Source organism: Phaseolus vulgaris, chromosome 10, assembly GCF_000499845.2.
Source record: "Phaseolus vulgaris cultivar G19833 chromosome 10, P. vulgaris v2.0, whole genome shotgun sequence".
Lineage (NCBI taxonomy): Eukaryota > Viridiplantae > Streptophyta > Magnoliopsida > Fabales > Fabaceae > Phaseolus > Phaseolus vulgaris.
Window position 1 is genome coordinate 6,941,584 of NC_023750.2, and position 19,154 is coordinate 6,960,737.

The 19,154-nt window shown below is 33.0% G+C and overlaps 3 protein-coding genes across 4 annotated transcripts; 1 reads left to right on the top strand and 2 right to left on the bottom strand.

Annotated features, from left to right (window-relative positions):
* LOC137818613 (nucleoside diphosphate kinase 1) lies at window positions 1-1,894 on the bottom strand. Its single transcript, XM_068622139.1, has 4 exons — window positions 1,601-1,894; window positions 1,146-1,194; window positions 637-868; window positions 1-285 (listed from the first exon to the last, which is right to left on the bottom strand). The coding sequence occupies exons 1-4, from the start codon at window positions 1,652-1,654 to the stop codon at window positions 171-173; spliced, it is 450 nt and encodes a 149-aa protein (XP_068478240.1). The 5' UTR covers window positions 1,655-1,894; the 3' UTR covers window positions 1-170.
* A 4,432-nt stretch (window positions 1,895-6,326) lies between these two features.
* On the top strand, window positions 6,327-6,758 carry LOC137813438 (uncharacterized mitochondrial protein AtMg00820-like). Its single transcript, XM_068615691.1, has one exon. It carries the CDS (start codon window positions 6,327-6,329, stop codon window positions 6,756-6,758), a length of 432 nt encoding a protein of 143 aa, XP_068471792.1.
* Window positions 6,759-13,833: 7,075 nt separating this feature from the next.
* LOC137818632 (pentatricopeptide repeat-containing protein At1g02150) lies at window positions 13,834-17,895 on the bottom strand. Of its 2 annotated transcripts, XM_068622166.1 has the most exons (3): window positions 17,402-17,895; window positions 15,454-15,532; window positions 13,834-15,349 (listed from the first exon to the last, which is right to left on the bottom strand). In XM_068622166.1, exons 2-3 carry the CDS (start codon window positions 15,466-15,468, stop codon window positions 14,093-14,095), a joined length of 1,272 nt encoding a protein of 423 aa, XP_068478267.1. In that variant the 5' UTR covers window positions 15,469-15,532; window positions 17,402-17,895; the 3' UTR covers window positions 13,834-14,092. The 2 variants fall into 2 exon arrangements, with proteins under 2 accessions (XP_068478267.1, XP_068478265.1); XM_068622164.1 differs by lacking the exon at window positions 15,454-15,532 and having other exon boundaries at window positions 17,402-17,894.
* Window positions 17,896-19,154: the final 1,259 nt, after the last annotated feature.

A 19,154-nucleotide genomic window follows, 5' to 3' on the forward strand; every position in this document is an offset into this window, starting at 1 on the left:
TAAAGCAAAACTAGTTTTAGATTTGATTTATCAAACTGTGAGCATGTTTCAAGGGACATGGTAGAAACTTAAGATACAAAACCAAGGAACCAAACCCTAACAAAAGTCCAGCAGTCGACAAAAACAGAACATGTAGATGATAATCTGGATCACAACTTGATGCATATGGTTTATTCATAGATCCATGAGTGTTGGCTGCTTTGCCAGTTAACAGGGCCATCAGGGAACCACAAGGCAATTTCCTTGCGAGCACTCTCAACTGAATCACTTCCATGGATAACATTCCTACACAAGAACATCTTCATAAGAAAAAGTACAAAATTTCACTGAAAAATTCATTGGAGAACACAATCCAATTGAAAAGGTACAAAAATCACTTCTGATTCATCTGAGATTAGTAAAATATGGATTTGTTGATAAACTTTCACAAAAATACCAACAAATTTGATTTCTAAGAATACAATGACATACAGGGCTTCAGGATATAGAAGATCAAACAGCAAAAAGATAACCTAATATCCACATAACTAAATTAGAAACATGAACAATGGAAACACATTTAGTTGCAGCTTGAACAAAAAACTTGAAAAAAGAATAGCAATGAAGAACAAGATTGTGAAGAAAACAAAATCTTACCTTCCAATGTCAACAGCATAGTCACCACGAATAGTTCCAGGCTCAGATTGAGCTGGGTTAGTGGCCCCAATTATCTTTCTCCCAGTAACCACAACATTCTTACCCTCCCAAATCATGGCAACAACAGGGCCAGAGATGATGTAATCCACCAATCCACTGAAGAAAGGCTTGGCAGATAAATCAGCATAGTGCTTCTCAGCAAAAGGACGCTCCACAGTAACAAGTTTCAAACCTGAAACCAAATCACATTAAAACAATCATTTGCTAATAACAATTTCAAAACTAAAAAAAATTGTCATAACTCATACTAAGACCAAGATTGTGGTGTTGGTAATCATGTGTCTAGATATAAGAATTCAATCGAATATGATGTCTAAGCAAAAAACACAAGCATGAACTCTAGCTTTTTAGTCTATATCAGAAACAAAACAATACGTTCTGATCTGAGGTTGCTCTCACAAGTCACAACAAAAATTCAGTATACTATGAAGCAGTTAACTGAAGATTACCTTTCAAGTAGAAACCTTTCTTCTCAAATCTGGCGATGATCTCACCAATCTGAAACAGAATCACTAATCAGTCAAATAAATCACATGCATGAACCTTTAAATTAAAAAACATCGACATTTAAAATCGAATTACCGACACAAACAAATCATTGCCAAAACAACAATCAGCAAATCTTCTAAAAACTCAAATTTCCCAAAGCCCGGAAACTCGTCACCAAACCAGTCAACCCATTTTCTGAAAAGACATAAATAGCAAACCCACCTTCACAAAATTCCGCAAAACCCAAAAAAAAATCACTAACAGTCATTGACCCATTTCCTGAAAAGTCATGGATAGCAACCCCATCTTTTCAAAACACGCAATTTCCTAAAACCCAGTTCAGAATAAACAACAAAAATTAAAAACAAACACTATAAAACCAGAAACAAAAAAGTTAAGAGAAAACTAAACGCACAAGGCCTCTCTGAACGCCATCAGGCTTGATCATGATGAAGGTTTGCTCGGCCATCTCTCTCTTTTGATGTTTTTTTCGGTGTTTTGGTAGTGAGTGAGTGAGATGGAGCGAGAGATATACGGTAGAGGAGTGAGAGAGAAAAGGGGTATTTATATACGGTGCTGATGAAGAACACTCCAACCCTAACCCTAATTTTCACGAACGAATATTCTCCCTTTGGCCTTGGGAATCATTTTCATGTTCTTTTACTTCTCTTACCTAAATATATTCTAATTCTCTATTTTAGAAGACTTTTGTAATACCTACATAGTGATTCTCTCCTTTTTTATAATTCCCAGTAAATAAGTTTGTATAATTTTCTTTTCCAATAGAAAAGAATAAAGTTAACACAAGATATTTTGATTATATACTTAAAAATATATAATCCTAATACTTGAAATACATGAAATATAATAAGTTTAATGTGTAATACATGAAGAAAAGGTATGTTGTTAAACAAGATGTTTTGATGTCTTAAAATTCAAGTTAAAAACTTGAAGAACTTGTTCATAGAAGTTAGTGTTGTTTGGTTATTTTGAAACTTGTTAATAATTTACTTCTTAAGATGATTCAAGTTCAATTAAATATTTACCTTTTTTAAAAGATGGGTTTTTTTAAAAGGATGTGAAATTTCAACCTGTTGAACTGAGTGATTTTTAAAATGGTTTGGAAAAGCTTAGCTTTGTTTTGGCTTTGCTATCAAACAGATTCAATAAGTTGTTTCAATAAATCAACTAGTTATTTTTTTGAAAACCTTAAAAGAATTATGTTAAGTGATTTTAATTAGTTTTAAATGATTCTAATAGCTTTTGGTTTTTTATTTAACTACTTTGACTATTTGATTGGGGTATATAAATGTTGTTTTATGCTCCTATGCATTAATTAAGAAAGAGAGATTAATCAAAAATAGTTTTCCAGATTTTCAAAGCTTTGGATCATCTCAAGTGTGTGGAATAGGATTGGATTTTGTACTTCTGAACCTTAAGCTTTGATTTACCCAGATGTATTTTATTCCCTTCTTTCTTGAACATTCTATTTTTTGTGTGTTCTTGTGTAAGGCAGTTTAAAAAGGTGTTCCTGGAAACTGTGTTGTTTGCCAAAGAATGGTGTGTGTTCTTGAAATGATCAAGATCATCACTCTTGGTGTGAGTTTTGTAATCTAGGGTTGATTACATAGTGAATTCTCAGAAGTTAGCTGAGGACTGGATGTAGCTATTGGATAAGAGTGAACCAGTATAAACATCTTGTGTGATTCTCTCTCTTCCTACACTAATAAACTATTTTAACATTGTTTTTCAATTCTGCTTGCTGGTATAAACAACCGGTTGTTTCGTGAAAACAACTGGTTGATTTTCTGGAATCAAACTTAAAACGGTTTTTTATTGGTTGAACAGTATTTTCAATTGAGTGATTCTTCATAACTTTTCACTCTACCTTCATTTTTTGCGAAAATCATTCAAAAATAATTTTCCCCCCCTCTTGTTTAGGCCTCTAATTCTAACAATTGGCAACAGGAGTTGAGTTCTTGAAAGTTACTCAAGTTTCGATTCTAAAACCTTTTTTAAAATGGCTAAAAAAAACTACCCTTTGGGGAGGGTGCTTCTATAAACAAACCACCTTTGTGTTTGTGGACTGAACTATCAATTTTGCAATGTTAGAATGAAAATTTTTGTTGAATCAATTGATGAAGGAATCTAAGATGCTATTGTAAATGGCCCTTTTATACCCAAATTTAAAAATAGGAGATGTGGAACATTCTTGAGGTTACCCATGAAGACACAAACTGATGAGAGGAGGGAAAGGAAGCATGCCTAGGTCCAAGAATATGAAATGTTCAGAATGCTTAAAGGGGAAACCATCTCAGATGTGCAGAAAAGATTCTCCCACATAGTGAATCGCCTCATCAGCCTTGGCAAGATCTTTGAAAGGGAGGAGCTGAACATCAAGATCCTCAAATGCTTGGATAGATTATGGTAACCAAAGGTCACTGCAATTTCTGAATCCAAGGATTTGACCAAGACTACAACCTCCTTATTTGGTAAGCTAAGGGAGCATAAGCTTAAAATGAACCGGCTAAATGACCAAGAAAATGAAGAAAAACATGTGAGGAGCATCGCTTTAACAGTTGTTGGTTACAAGGATGGTTAAGACTCAAGTGAGTGCAGTGATGGTGAGACTTTCAACTTGCTCAAAAGGAAGTTTAGCAAGTTCTTGAAGAAGAAGAACCGGGACAAGAATCAACCATCAAACAGGTATAATAGTAAGAAAGTGAATTTATTCAATTCTACAAACTATACTTATTTTGGATGTGGTAAGCAGGGTCATATTAGGGTTGATTGTCCAAATAATGAGAGCAAGGAGTGAGGGTCAAGCAAGAAGCTTGAAAAGAAGGGCAAAACAAGAAGATTGAAAAGAAAGTCAAAACAAAAAGAGCCTACATTACTTGGCAAGATAATGATGATTCATCCTCTAGCTCATCATTAAAGGAAGATGAAGAAGTCAATTTGTGTTTGATGGCCAAGGAAGGAAGAATCAGAAACCAGTAGTGTAAGTTCTAGCACTTCAATTAATTTTTTGAAAATTATAGTCAACTTCTTGATTCCTTCAAAAAGACTCATGAAGAAGCAAATAGATTGGCCTTTTTGAATAACCGGTTGAAAGGTTTAAACAAATGGTTGGAAAATAGAGTCAAGACCTTGGAAGAAAAGTTGAACAATTCAAAAACTGATTTTGAAAATTTGGAAATGATTTACAAAGTCTCTTTTTGCAAGTGTGATTCTAGCTTTTGTGAAAACTGTGAAGTTCTTCAAAAGAAAGTCCATTATCTTTTAAAAACTATGGACAAGTTTTCCAAAGGCCAATCAAACCTTGAAACTTTTCTTGCATCATAAAATTGTGTTTTTGGAAAGGCTGGATTGGGATTTAACTAAAACAACAAGAATATATCAGTTTCAAAACCCTTTTCTAGTTTTTTTGAAAAATAATTGATTGTTTTGTCGAAACAACCGGTTGAAACGTGCTTTTACTGCATGAAAAGGAGCCATACTGTTAGATTTTGTAGAGTAAGAAGGTTTTATGTTTTCATAGGTGTTTTAAAGTGGGTTCCTAAAAATTCTAAGGTTTCTAATGTCCAGTTAATGCCCATTGACCCAAATTTGTAAGGGGACCAAATCTTGCTTCTTGATCTTATTTCTTGCAGGGTTCTTTGATGGCAAACCAACACCTATGGTACCTGGACAGTGGATGTCCCAAGCACATGACAGGAGATAAAAGCAAGTTTGTTAATCTACCTCAAGCAATAAGGTCACGTGACATTTTGGGGACAACAACAAAGGAAAAATTCTTGGAAGAGGAACCACTGGCGACAAAGAATACCTTCTTGATTAATGATGTGCTATTTATGGAAGGTCTAAAGCATATCCTCCTAAGCATAAGCCAGTTTTGTGACAAAGGTTATCAAATAACCTTCAAGCCCAACACATGTGAGATAAAGTTGTCCAAATCATAGGAAGTTTTGTTGATTGGTAAAAGGATCAACAATGTCTATTTACTTGATATCTCACATTTTGCATCTATTGACTGCCTTCTAATCAAACATGAGGAATCATGGTTATGACATTGAAGGATAGCATATATCCACATGCATCATCTAAATAAGTTGATCTCAAAAGATCTTATAGTAGGTTTACCCAAACTCAAGTTTGAGAAAGACCACATATGTGAAGCATGTCAAAAGGGGAAGCAAATCAAACACTCTTTCAAACTGAAAAATGTTGTTTCAACTTCCAAACCCCTTGAATTGTTGCACATGGATTTGTTTGGTCCTTCAAGAACCATGAGTCTTGGTGGAAACTACTATGCATTTGTAATAGTTGATGATTTCTCTAGGTTCACATGGACACTATTTCTGGAATCCAAGAGTGATGCATTTTCTACATTCAAAAAGCTTGTCAAGAGATTACAAAACAAGTGTTGCAGTAACATTTGTGTCATTCGTAGTGATCATGGGGGAGAATTTTAAAATGAAAAAAATCAGTGGTTTTTATGAAAAACTTGGTATTTTCCATAATTTTTATGCTCCTAGAACTCCCCAACAGAATGAGGTTGTGGAAAGGAAGAATATGTCTCTTGAGGAACTTGCTAGAACCATTTTGAGTGAGTCTTCATTGCCAAAATATTTTTGGGCTGATGTTGTTAGCACAACTTCCTATGTGATGAATATAGGGTCCTCGTTAGACCAATTTTGAAAAAAAACCCCTTTATGAACTATTTAATGGCATAAAACCCAACATTAGTCATCTAAAAGTGTTTGACTGCAAATGTTATATTCTTAATAACGGAAAGGAAAACCTTGACAAGTTTGATGAAAAAGCAGATAGTGGTATCTTTCTTGGTTATTCCTTAACTAGTCATGCTTATAGAGTGTATAACAAAAGACTTATGACTGTGGAAAAGTCCATTCATGTTGTCTTGGATGAAACTAACCCTACAAAACATGACTTTATGAAGAATTATGCAGAAGACGATGATCAGAACATCATTTTGCAAAAGCTAGAATCCTGTCCAGAAAAACAACTGGTTGATTCTGCGAAACAACTTGTTGAAATTCTGCATTAGGATGATCTTCTTAAAGAATGGAGAATTCCAAGAGACCTTGATGTGGACAACATCATTGAACAAATTGATAATGGGACTCTCCACTCGAAACTCTATCTCTAATTACTACAAACACATGACTTTTGTGTCTCAAATTGAACCTAAATCCATTTATGATGCACTTAAAGATGAAAATTGGGTTGTTGCCATGCATGATGAGCTGAATCAATTTACTAGAAATGATGTGTGCTTTCTTGTTCCTAAAACTGATTGCATGGATGTCATTGGAACTAAGTGGGTGTTTAGAAATAAAGTGGATGAATATGGTGTAATAACTAGAAACAAAGCTAGGTTGGTTGCTAAAGGTTATTATCAAGAAGAAGGCATTGATTATGATGAAATATTTGCACCTGTGGCTAGATTAGAAGTTGTGAGATTATTGCTTGCATTTTCTTGTATGAGTGGGTTCAAACTTTTTTCGGATGGATGTGAAAAGTGCATTTCTCAATGGATTCATCAATGAAAAAGTCTATGTTGTTGAACAAGATGCTTTGATGTCTCCAAATCCAAGAGAAAAGCTTGAAGACCTTGTTGTTGGGTGTGTCTGTGTTGTCTAGTTGTTTGAAATTTGTTAATTCACTCCTTAAGATGATCTAAGTTCATTTGAATCTTTAACCTTTTGAAAAGATGAGTTTTCTAAAATGCTATTAAAATTTCAACAGGTTGTTTTTTCGAAACTACAGGTTGTTTTACCTTAGCAGTTTTTGAAAAGGTTTTGAAAAAGCTTGACTTTGCTGTCAAGTCAAATCAATCGATTGTTTCGACAAAACAACCGATTGTTTTTCTGAAAACCTTAACAAAATTCTGTTAAGCGATTTTAATATGTTTTAAATGATCCTAACTAACTTGGCTCCTTTATTAAATGCTTTTGACCACTTGATTGGTCTATATAAAGGTGGTTTTACGCTCCTAATCTTGATGTAAGAGAAAAATTTTATCAAAACAGTTTTTCCAAGATTTGAAAGAGCTTTGGATCATTCTTAAGTGTGTGGAATAGGATTGGGTTCTAATTCTGAACTTTAAGCTTTGTAATACCCAGGTGTATTCTATTCCCTTCTTCCTTGATTATTGTATTTATGTAGTTGTGTTGCCAAGGAGTGTTGTGTGTTCTTGAGGTGTTCAAGATCAACATTCTTGGTGTGGTTCGCCAAAGGTAGTGTGTTTCTTGAGGGGTTCAAGGTCACTACTTTGGTGTGTGATGTTTGTAATCTGGTTTTGATTGCATAGTGGATTACCCAGTGGTTTCTGGGGACTGGATGTAGCTCTTGGTGTAAGAGTGAACCAGTATAAATCTGTTTGTGTGATTCTCTCTTTCCCTGATCTCACATATATCTATTTTAAGTTGTTTTTATTAACTGCTGATAAAAACAACCGATTGTTTCGACAAAACAACCGGTTGATTTTCTGGAAATCAACTAAAACAACTTTGTGCATTGCTTTCCTTGATTCCTTTCTCTATAATTCTTCATTGGCTTTCATTATACCTTCAAAGTTTGCGAAAATCTCTTATAAACAATTCACCCCCCTCTTGTTTAAGGCCATATATTCTAACATATGTCTCATAACCTCCCGGATTTGAAGATCACCAACATCTTACTCATGTGTAAAAAGGCTTTGTATGGACTCAAGCAAGAACTAAGACAGTGGTGTGAGAGGCTTAGCAATTTTCTCTTATCTCATGGCTATGAAAGAGGCAAATTTGATAAGACTTTTTTTTATTAAAAAGTCAAAATCTGTCATCATCTTGATACAAATTTATGTTGATGATATCATCTTTGGAGCTACTAATGATTGCCTATGTGAGGAATTTGTTGAAGCTATACAGGGGGGATTTTAAATGTTTATGATGGGGGAGTTATCCTTCCTCTTAAGGTTGCAGGTCAAGCAATTAAAGGATGATATATTCTTGAGTAAAAACTAAGTATTGCAAGAAAATTCTCAAGAAGTTTGAAATGGAAAACTACAAAGAAGCATCCACACCAATGTCAACTAGCTGTTACAAGGATGCTGATTTGGCTGGAACAGTTGTTGATCAAACCAAATTCAGAGGATTGATTGGTTTCTTTCTTTAGCAGGCTCGACATCATGTTTTCAATTTGCCTATGTGCTAGATTTTAATCAAATCCAAAAGAATCACACTTCAAGGCTGCCAAACGAATTCTGAAATATCTCAAAGGCACAACCAGTGTTGGTTTATGGTATCCCTCTCACTCTCCTATAAATTTGGTTGGATACTCTGATTCTAATTTTGCAGGGTGCAAGCAAGATAGAAAGAGCACAAGTGACATTTGTCATCTTCTTAGAGCAAGCCTCATATCCTGGCATAGCAAGAATCAAGCTTGTGTGGCTCTCTCAATTGCAGAAGTTGAGAATATAATTGTTGGCAGTTATTGTGCACAAATACTTTGGATCAAAGAGCAGCTAGAAGACTTTGGCTTGAAGGTTAACAATGTGCCCTTGCTTTGTGAAAACACAAGTGCAATCAACCTCATTAAAAATCAAATTCAACATTCAATGACTAAGCACAATGAGATTCGCCACCATTTTATAAGAGATCATTTTGTAGAGCATGGGAACTTTGATGTTTCAAATCCATGATGAAGCTTGAAGTTGTGTTGCTTTTGGTTTGGGTTTAGATTAGAATGTTTAAAATCTATGTAAAGATCAATTTTTGACACTTGCACAAAGCTTGCCTAAATTTGTTTTAAAAAAAGAAAAGTGTTTTTCTAAGAAAAGAGAAAAACAACCGGTTGAATTATCGAAATAATCGGTTGTTTGTCACCTAGCTGGCTTATAGGTTTTAAAACTGTTTTTGACTTGGTTATGTAATTGCCTAACCAATTCAACCGGTTAAATCGTCTTTTCAACTAGTTGATTGTGACTTTCTCTAACATTTTTTTGAAAAACTTGTTATTCTATTTTGGGTGTGATCAAAACTGCTTTAGGTCATTAATGTTGCCTTGAACGGCTAGTTTTTAAGTGCTATAAATATAGCCTTTCTTTTAAAACAAAAAACAACAAGTTTTTACACAGTTTGAAATCAAAGAGAGATTGAGATTAGTTTTTTAAAGAAGTTTTCAAAATATTTGCAAGATTGTTGTTAAGCTTTGCACTGGTACAAGATCTGATTATAGGACTTCCTGGTTTGTGTAATCTCATGTGTTTTCTATTTCTTTCATGATTCTTGTAATTGTACTTTCATAAACTTGTAAGTGTGTGTGAAATCCTGCAAATTCAGAGAGTGTTCTGACTTAAGGTGTGCGGTGTTGCAAAGAGGGTGAGTGGGTCTTGTGGTTTTCAAGGTCACCTCTTTGTGGTTGTGTTTGGTGTAATATGTAAGTGATTACTAGTGGAACTCAGAGGTTGTTCTGAGAACTGGATGTAGCTCAAGGTTGAGTGAACCAGTATATAATTTGTTGTGTAAATCTTTCTATCTCTAACTCCTTATAACTATTTGTTTTAATTCTGGTTTTGTTGCTGATATAAACAACCGGTTAAAACGTGATTTTAACCGATTAAAATTCTGAAAACATTTTTTGTATCATTGGTTGATTGCTTTCCTTAATTACTTATATGTGATTGTTTGATAAAGGTTCATTCTTAATCAATCTTTGACAAACAATTCACCCCTCTCCCCCCCTCTTGTTTAAGCCATCAATTCTTACACATGTGAGCAATGGGGATTATGAAGTTCAGTTTATTGAAACTGAAAAAGAAACTTACAGATATCTTCACTAAGCCACTGCCTCGAGAAAGGTTTTTCTTCTTAAGATATGAGTTGAGTATCCTTGATTCTTAAAATCTTTCTTAATCCATTCTCTTATTGTATTTGTGAAGACAAATAGGGGGAGAAAATGTGGTTTTGTGTTGTAGTTTTGCTACTCTATGGTGCTATATTTTATCCTGTTGTTGTAGATATAGCTTTGATGGTTCTGCTACACATTTTTTTGCTGCCACACACATTGATTTTCTGCATATGCATGCGCAGATTTGTGTGTGTCTTCTCAACTTTGTGTTATCCTGTTGCTATATATGTTTTGTATGCTATACAATTTTGTTTTGCAGGATCTTTCAAGTTTAAAAATTACAACACCAGCAAACCAGAAATTTGTCTTCATCAAATAGGGGGAGATTGTTGAAGAAGATGCTTTGATGTCTCCAAATCCAAGTGGAAAGCTTGAAGACCTTGTTGTTAGGTGTTAGTGATGTTTAGTTGTTTGAAACTTGTTAATTCACTCCTTAAGAGGAATCCAAGTTCAATTGGATCTTTACCTTTTTGAAAAGATGGGTTTTCTAAAAGGGTGTGATTTTTCAACCTGTTGAAGTATCGATTCAATCTGTTGTTTGACACTGAGTGGTTTTTAAAATGGTTTGGAAAAGCTTAGGTTTGTTTTGGCTTTGCTGTCAAATAGTTTCAACCGGTTGTTACGATAAATCAACTAGTTGTTTTCGTGAAAACCTTAACAAAATTTTGTTAAATGGTTTTAATCTGTTTTAAATGATTCCAACAACTTTTGGTTTTTAATTTAACTGCTTTGACCATTTTATTGGGGTATATAAAGGTTATTTTACGCCCCTATGCATTAACTAAGAAAGAGAGATTAATCAAAAACAGTTTTCAAGATTTCAAAAGCTTTGGATCATCTCAAGTGCGTGGAATAGGATTGAGTTTTGTACTTCTGAACCTTAAGCTTTGATTTACCCATATGTATTTTATTCCTTTCTTCCTTGAACATTGTAATTTTGTGTGTTCTTGTGTAAGAAAATTTCAGAAGGTGTTTCTGGAAACTGTGTTGTTTGCCAAAGAGTGATGTGTTTTCTTGAAGGGTTCAAGATCATCACTCATGGTGTGTTTAGTAATCTAGGGTGTTGATTACATAATGAATTCTCAGTGGTTAGTTGAGGACTAGATGTATCTCTTGGATAAGAGTGAACCAGTATAAACATCTTGTGTGATTCTCTCTACCCCTACACTCATAAATTGTTTTAACATTGTTTTTAATTTCTGCTGGTATAAACAACCGATTGTTTCGTGAAAGCAACTAATTGATTTTCTGGAATCAAACTTAAAATAGTTTTTTATTGGTTGAACAATATTTTCAATTGATTGATTCTTCATAGCTTTTCACTTTACCTTCAATCTTTGCAAAAATCTTTCAAAAACAATTCATCTCCCCCCTGTTTAGGCCTTTAATTTTAACACATGTAACAAACATTAAATCAAATCATAAATACATATGGTTTATTTGATTGACGATAGGGTTAAGTTTCATTTGTCCATTCAGAATATAAGTACAAATCAAGGCTTCTAAAGTTACATGCATAGGAAATATTTTAAAGCTTAAACATGAAGAAACAAATAATGTTTTTTACGTTTGTACCAGGTGAATTCATGTCAAACAACAAAATACAAAAATGTATAAAGATATTAATTAAAGTTTAGATTACCAAAAACTTCTCTAACAAAGCTAGTTTAAACTCTAACTTAGTTGTCTATCTCGTAAAGTGTACACTTTTAACCAATATTTAGTGTAAAAGGATTTGTTACCGAAGAAAATAAGTATTGTCAGCTATCAGAGAAGTTGTGTAAAGAAGAAAAGAAAAATTAAACGTCGTGCATTTAATGTTTCCCAACATAAGGGCTCATGATGATGATAGAAGAAAATGAAAAGAGTTAAAGTTACTAAACGACCAAAAATTATAATGCAATGTAAAGGCTATAAGAAAACATGCTTTGAAGAAAGATTACGCAAGAAAGATAGGCATAATTTGCAAGTACGACTGTTGAAATTTCTTTGTGCCCTATTGTTTGTGTTCATCTCCTCCTATGAATAAAGAGCTTAAACATCATATACATCAAAAGATGCTACATTCTCTAGTGAGCAAAACCAGTGATCAATTGATTATTTAGATCTTGTATATGTGTTGAGCTAAGAGTGATTAATGTCAAGAATACTTAGTAGTGGCTTGATCAAAGTAGTCATTTGTACTTTGCAACGGAAGACGGCTTAGTGGAACTTGACTAGTAGGTCAAAAACTAAAAGTAGTCTTTTTTTTTTCTTAAATCTTTTACTTTTATTCTTTTTAACTAACTAAAGAATGAAGGAAAAAATAAAACAAAATTTTACAAAGATTTCTCAAACCTTCTATTTATAAATTTATCATCTAACAACATATAAAAAGACTATATTAGCGAAAAATTGCAAACAAAATTCAAAACACAATTCAACACCACTTTCTTGTGTTATTTTCTGTTTTTCACAAAAATAAATTTATATCTAAATTAAAATAAAAGTACTTAAGTTAATTTATATCATTTTTTGTCCATAATCTAAACTTTAAATTATCAAGGTACTTGTAGTATGAAAACTATTGGAATAAGATTGACAATAGACGACGTTAATTTTGTTTTGATGTGGCAAATGGAATGTTAACGTGAACTATTTTTTGACTTCCACAATATATTTACAGGGAGAAACGAAGGAAAAAACAAAGAGTTACAAAGTTCATCCCCTTTTGTCTTAGTTCACTATGACATTTGGGGACCAATTCGTGTTAAGTCTATCTTGTGTCATAGTTTGTTTTCATATGAAATATGAGTGTAGTCTTTGAATTGCACTTCCATTAGTTTCCTTTGAAATAAAATTTGCAAACCAAATTATTTGAGTATCTTTCTTATATTACGTTATACAATAATAAATATTTAATTTTAAATAAAAATAAAATTCTCACAAAATACATCCATGGAGACCAAATATACAAACTAACAAGTGTGAAAATGGTATTTACAAAATAACTTTTTTACCTTTGAGATAAATAAGTTAAATAGCTTACTTGTAGCAAAGTAGAAAGAAAGAAGTAAGGATTCTAATACATTTATAACAAGTGTACATGAGAAGAAAAATAAGATTTAATTTCTAGAAGAAAAAAACTATAGATTATAAACTAATTTTAGTTTATGAAAAAAAATATTTATTTTTCACATAAATTGTTTCAATTTTTAATTTTAACTTACACATAAGTTAATTTTATCTTAAGAATGAGTTTATTTTATTATTTTCTCCTAAAATTCTTTAGAGAAATTTGTTTTAAAGCCCATGGTTTAAAGCCCAATCCATCATTAATGATGAACCTAAACTACCATAGGGTGTTTCTTACTACACCCCATCATTTTCATCCTTCATTTTCCGAAAAGACTATTTTACCCCTCTTAAAAATGACTTTCAAATTATTTTTTCCTAAATGTTTCCGAAACATACTTTTCGAAACACATTTTATGAATTATGGATTTACAGAAATTAAAAAAATGTGTTTAAAAAAATATTTCAAAATGATTTTTTTTGTCTTTCGAATTTCCTGCTGAAACACCTTTTGCTCACACCTTTTGCTTCCACAACACTCCTATTCCAGAATTACCCAAAACTGTTATGGGTAATTTGGGTATTTCGAAGAGTGTAGGGTTGTAGGAAGAAAAATAAATGTAAAGGTGCAGGAAGAAAACACCCCTACCATGGTTCAAACACATACAAAATCAGATCGAAAAGGACAAAAATTCATACATATCATACATAAAGGTGACTTCAAGATCACATATATCATTGATACAAACATCAATTCGTATGAAAAGCAAAACATCACATACCATTGTAGCATAAACATTCCAAAATAAGCTACACTTTCTAACAATTATAATGAGACAGAGAATCCATGAAACTTTACTGAGATCATACTCGACCAAAATCCCTTGCATCTTCTAGCAAACCATTTTCCAATACTAGAAAGAAAGATAGTTAAGTATCAAAAGCTACTCTCTAGTTCGTTCAACAACATTTCAGACTCACCATCCATGTCTTCTCTGTCGTGGATATCATCATTTCTACCTATTGTATCAATCTTGCTTGATAATCCATCACCAGATGAGCCAATAAGTGATGCATAAGTTTTATGTTTACTAAATTTGGACAGCTTCAACAGTACAATAAAAGTCTCAGCACTTTCCATGTCACCTTGTTCTTGGCAAAGCTCAAGGAATGCAGACAAGTTCAAGGGCTTTGGTCTCCAACTCCTTGAATTATCAGCAACCATAAAAGCGTCTTTCAAGCAGGATAAGGCCTCAGAAATCCTCTTATCTGCAATGTAGCCCTCCGAGAGAATCTCCCATGTATTTGAATTTGGAAAACCACCATCCTCCTTCATCTGCTTGAAGAAACTCAAAGCCTTATGAATATCACCTGCCTCAACATACCAGCCTAGGAGAAGGTTTCCTACTCTAGGATCATAACTTGACTTTACAGAAACCCATTCCTGATAAAGTTTTTCGGCACCCGCAATATCATCCAATTTAACCAGAGAAGCAATAATAGCATGGTATCCCAAGTTTGGTGTATTTTTTGGAAAAACTGTTTTGTACGAATTCCAAACTCGATAAACTTCGTCTTTGTTTCGAACACGTCCATATAAACTCAGGAGATAATGAAAAGGTATTCTATCACGACCTTTAATTCTACTCTCAACCTTTCTTAAGCACTCTTCTGCTTTTTCAGTCTGATCCATCCTAATGTACATTGAAGCCATTGTGCTGAATGTAGACCAGTTAGGGATAATGGTAGCATCTTTTTCCATCTGTTCAAACACTTGTTCCATCTTCTCTATAGATCCTTGGGATCCAGAAGAAGATAACCAGATATTATATGTATAGATATCTAGCTGTATCTTTTTTTCCATCATTTCAGAAACCAGCATATCAACTTTAACATATTCCTTTACGTTCATGTACAAAGTCATCATTACATTAAATGGTAGTGCATGTACTACATATCCTTTACTCCTCATTGTGTCAAATAAAGATTCTGCCTTTTCCTTCAATCTGGAATGCACATATACATTCAGAAGGGCACCATAAGTCCTCTTATTTTTTAACTGATCTTCCAGACTCAGAAAAAATACTTCTGCACTAGAAAACCCACGAACCTTTGCAATTAGATCTAACTGAATTGCTGCATCACTCTCAGAAACTCTAAACCGCTCTGGTCTATTGTTTATCCAATCATATACCTGAACATTTGTTCATTGGTTTAAAAAATTGTACATGGCTGATATTAAGACAATTGAAGCAAATAAGAAAACCCAATCAGAAAGAGCAATATTTTCATAATAACCTCCAAAGGAAGCATGCCATTAAATAGAGTAGTGGCCCAAAAATAGTTTTCCAGATTATGCAAATTTTACTGACAGTATCTGCAAATCAGGAATTAACAATTAAGGATGTTATTATAGATGTTATTGTATACTTATCCCATAAAACCAAGTGCTAAGTAAATAGTAAATAGTAAAAAGGCAGCCTAGCTGAGATGTCAAGTAGCACATAACATGAAAGCTTTTTATAAAAAAAAATAGTAAAAAGGAACATTTCTAATTTAATCAAGGGAATAGAGCTACCATGGAATCAATCAGGTCTTGTTGTAGTCTCTTATAGCTCACTGTTCATCCCTACTTCTTTATTAGGATTATCTGTGAAATGGACTTTATTTATGCAGAGTTTTATGGTAACTTTGCAAGAACAAGCTATACCTTTCTGACATTGCCAAAGGGTACGAAGCAATCTTTGATTCTTCAGAAGGAATGATAGTCGGATGATGATAAACATATACAGCTATCCACACCATAAACAAAATATAGTTTTGGAAAAGATTATTCTCTTATAGCTGTTAGAACTTTTAAATAAGGCAAGGGAAGAAGGAAAAATGTTGAACAGAAAGAACGATTTTTTGCTAAATTTATGGCAAAGATAATATTGGACATGTCCTTGCATCGAGTAAGATAAAATTCCAAGAGATAGATGGTAAGCAAAACTTCTTTGGGAAACCACAATTAACAGATTTTCATTTTCATGCTCATGGTCTGAAAAACCTTGGAAAGTTTGTGAATAGGAAAAAGAAACATTCACAGACTCAGTAGGTCTTCTGTCTGCACTGTTTATTTTGTATGACATTTGTGTCTTTAGGCAGTTATAGATTTGAATTAGTATTTGTGTCTTTAGGAAGTCATGGAATGTGCCAATTATTGTTTGGTGTTTATATTCCAACTTGAATCAAGTGCAAAACTGAAATAAAATGGCATCGCCAAATTACAAAATCCTTCATCATGAACAAATGGCAATGCTCTATATTTCAACTCATGCTAAAGCTGGTTATCAACTACTGAACATGAAGAATGCTACCTATATACACTAGCAAAACTGTAGAATCGTACTTGTATAATGTCACAAGGAAAACCAAAATTGAATCAAGTTGTTAACCTCAAGGAACAGGATTTGACAAAAAAGAATGTCACTAAACTGGTGAGTCCAATGAAGGTGAAACTTCTCAACAAAATAAAGGAAAAAGCTCTTGAACATCAACTATGCCTAAAATCTGATGAAATAAACTCAAACAGCTAACACTCCAACCTCCCACTGATAACGCATTCCACCACTAATAACTACGTATCACAATCTCTTCGGTAAAAAGTAAAACCACACAAACTCACATAAAGAGATAAAAGCACCCTAAATGAAAAAGTGGTTGAAAGATAGAGTTTTAACCTAGAGTACAATTTAAAACCCTGGACCAAACAATTAGCTTAACCAAAAAACAAAACCACAAATCACAACCTCTTCCGTAAAAAGTAAAAAACACACACAGATAGCCCCCATGTTGGAAGATAGAATTTTGACCACAGGTGGAAGTGCAATTTAAATCCTTAGACCAAACAAAAAAAAAAAACTATTCAGTTAAAAAACAACACAAACACACACAGTGTAGGATTGCAGACCCCAAATGAAAAAGTGGTTGAAAGATAGAGTTTTGACTTCAAGTGAAAGTGCAATTCAGATAACTAGTTTCACAAAAAAAAATATCATTATCTCATCAACCAAATGAAAAAGAGATTGGAAGATAGAGTTTTCACTTCAAGTGAAAGTGCAATTCAGACAATTGGCTCCCCCAAAAAAGTAAACTAATATCACTATCTCTTCAGCAAAATGAAAGAGTAAAAAACACAAACACATAGAGAGCGAGAGATTAAAGCACCCCAAATGAAAAAGAAGTTGGAAGATAGAGTTTTGACCTCAAGGGCTCTCCGAAACTTCTTGTACTTCCTCAACTCCTTGACGACTCTGGAGAGTTCCCACTTGGTGAGGTGTTTGCCTTCGTTCTCCCACCGGTTGAGCACCTCGGCGGAGCTCATGTCGGGGTCCGGGTTGAGCGTTATCCGGCGGTACACTTCGTTCCACCGCACAATGGGGCGACGCTCGTAGTCCACGGTGCCATAGCTGTGGACCTTGGAGACGGAACACGTTATCAGAGGGAGGCACGTGGCGCGTGTAAGAGCGAAGGGGAGAGTGGAGGAAGAGAGCTTGAAGGGGAAAGAGTAAGAGAGCGAAGAAGAGAGAGAAAGGGTTTGGTTGTGAAGAGAAGATTCAAGTCTAAGAACACTCATTTTTCTCTCTCTCTCTTTCTCAGTCAGTGAAATGAAGTAGTTGCAGGGAAATGGTGGGTTGAAGATAACGGTAACACTCTTTTACGAGTTTCAACCATGTCAATAAATATATATCTAAAATAATTGATTTTGATAAGTTTGATTTGCTTTTAATACAATCTACTTTTTTTATTTTACTTTTGTGTATAAATAAATTTTAATTTTAATACTTATTTTTTAGAGGTTATTAATAGTTTAAAAACTCTTATATGACAATTTAAAACATTTAAGTTATTGTATTAAATATATTTTATTTATGACAAATTTTAGTTATAATAAATTTGACAGTATATGTTTATTATGAATTTTAATTATATGGAACTAGCCACTTTAATTTTTTTAAATTTAAGAGTTGGGATATGTTTGTTGGTAAAATTAATTACAAATTTGCACTTTTATTAAAATTAATTAAAAAAATATGATTTATTTATTTGTAAATTTTAATCGTTTATAATTAAAATATTGTTTCAAGTATTATCTAAGAATTAATTAACATGTGAAAAAAATATAAATAATGTATAATTGTCAAAACATGAAAAATTATTAGAAAATGTATTATTTCAATTAAAAAATTTAAATTTGTAAGTGTAAAAGGATGTGCGTGAAAATTTGGAAATACATTTAATTTTAATAAGTTAAAGCGAAATTTATTAATAAAGTGCACATGGAACGAATATTAAAAAGAGTACATTAGAATGAAGAATATATATATATATATATATATATATATATATATATATATAAAGCTCATTATAATAATGTTCTAGAAAATAATAAATATACTCAAATATTTATCATTTAAAAGAGTGAAAAATTATGAAGTTCATTCGTCTTAATTCTTCTATGGATCCTGTGTACTGATATTCATAAGGTTATAATGGACCTATATTAATTGTTGTGATTAGCTCCACCTCCATATGTTCTTATGTAATATTTCGAATTATATAATTTAGAAGTCTTTTTTTAAATTTGTAATTTTAGATTTTTTTTTCAGATACATGATTATTTTCGAGATTACATAATCCAGAAATCTTTTTTCAAATGCGTGTCCGGATTACATAATCCGAAAACTACTCTATGGGAGTGACACAAGAAGGATAAAAAAATATTTTCATATTTTGTATAAGAGTGTTTTGTATGGGGGTGGCAGAAGAACCTATAGAGGAGCACGAGAAACAATCATAGCCTTTGTATCCTCGCCCCTACTAGTACAGTTGATTAACAAAGGAAAGAAATAAGAGACTTAAGGCTAAAGTATATTTTAATAATTAACAGCATACAGAATTATATTACTAAATAATTAAAATGTGTAACTAAATTAACTACCATATCTACCTATGAA

Bases quoted from the DNA above. Each gene is read 5' to 3' on its own strand.
- LOC137818632 (XM_068622164.1), bottom strand. From the start codon at position 17,773: ATGAGTGTTCTTAGACTTGAATCTTCTCTTCACAACCAAACCCTTTCT. The intron at 15,350-17,401 runs GTCAAAACTCTA...ACAAATGTTCAG, and splicing joins AGTTTCGGAGAGCCCTTGAG to GTATATGATTGGATAAACAA.
- LOC137813438 (XM_068615691.1), top strand. From the start codon at position 6,327: ATGGGACTCTCCACTCGAAACTCTATCTCTAATTACTACAAACACATG.
- LOC137818613 (XM_068622139.1), bottom strand. From the start codon at position 1,654: ATGGCCGAGCAAACCTTCATCATGATCAAGCCTGATGGCGTTCAGAGA. The intron at 1,195-1,600 runs GTGCGTTTAGTT...ATTCTGTTTCAG, and splicing joins ATGGCGTTCAGAGAGGCCTT to ATTGGTGAGATCATCGCCAG. The intron at 286-636 runs GTAAGATTTTGT...GTTCTTGTGTAG, and splicing joins TATGCTGTTGACATTGGAAG to GAATGTTATCCATGGAAGTG.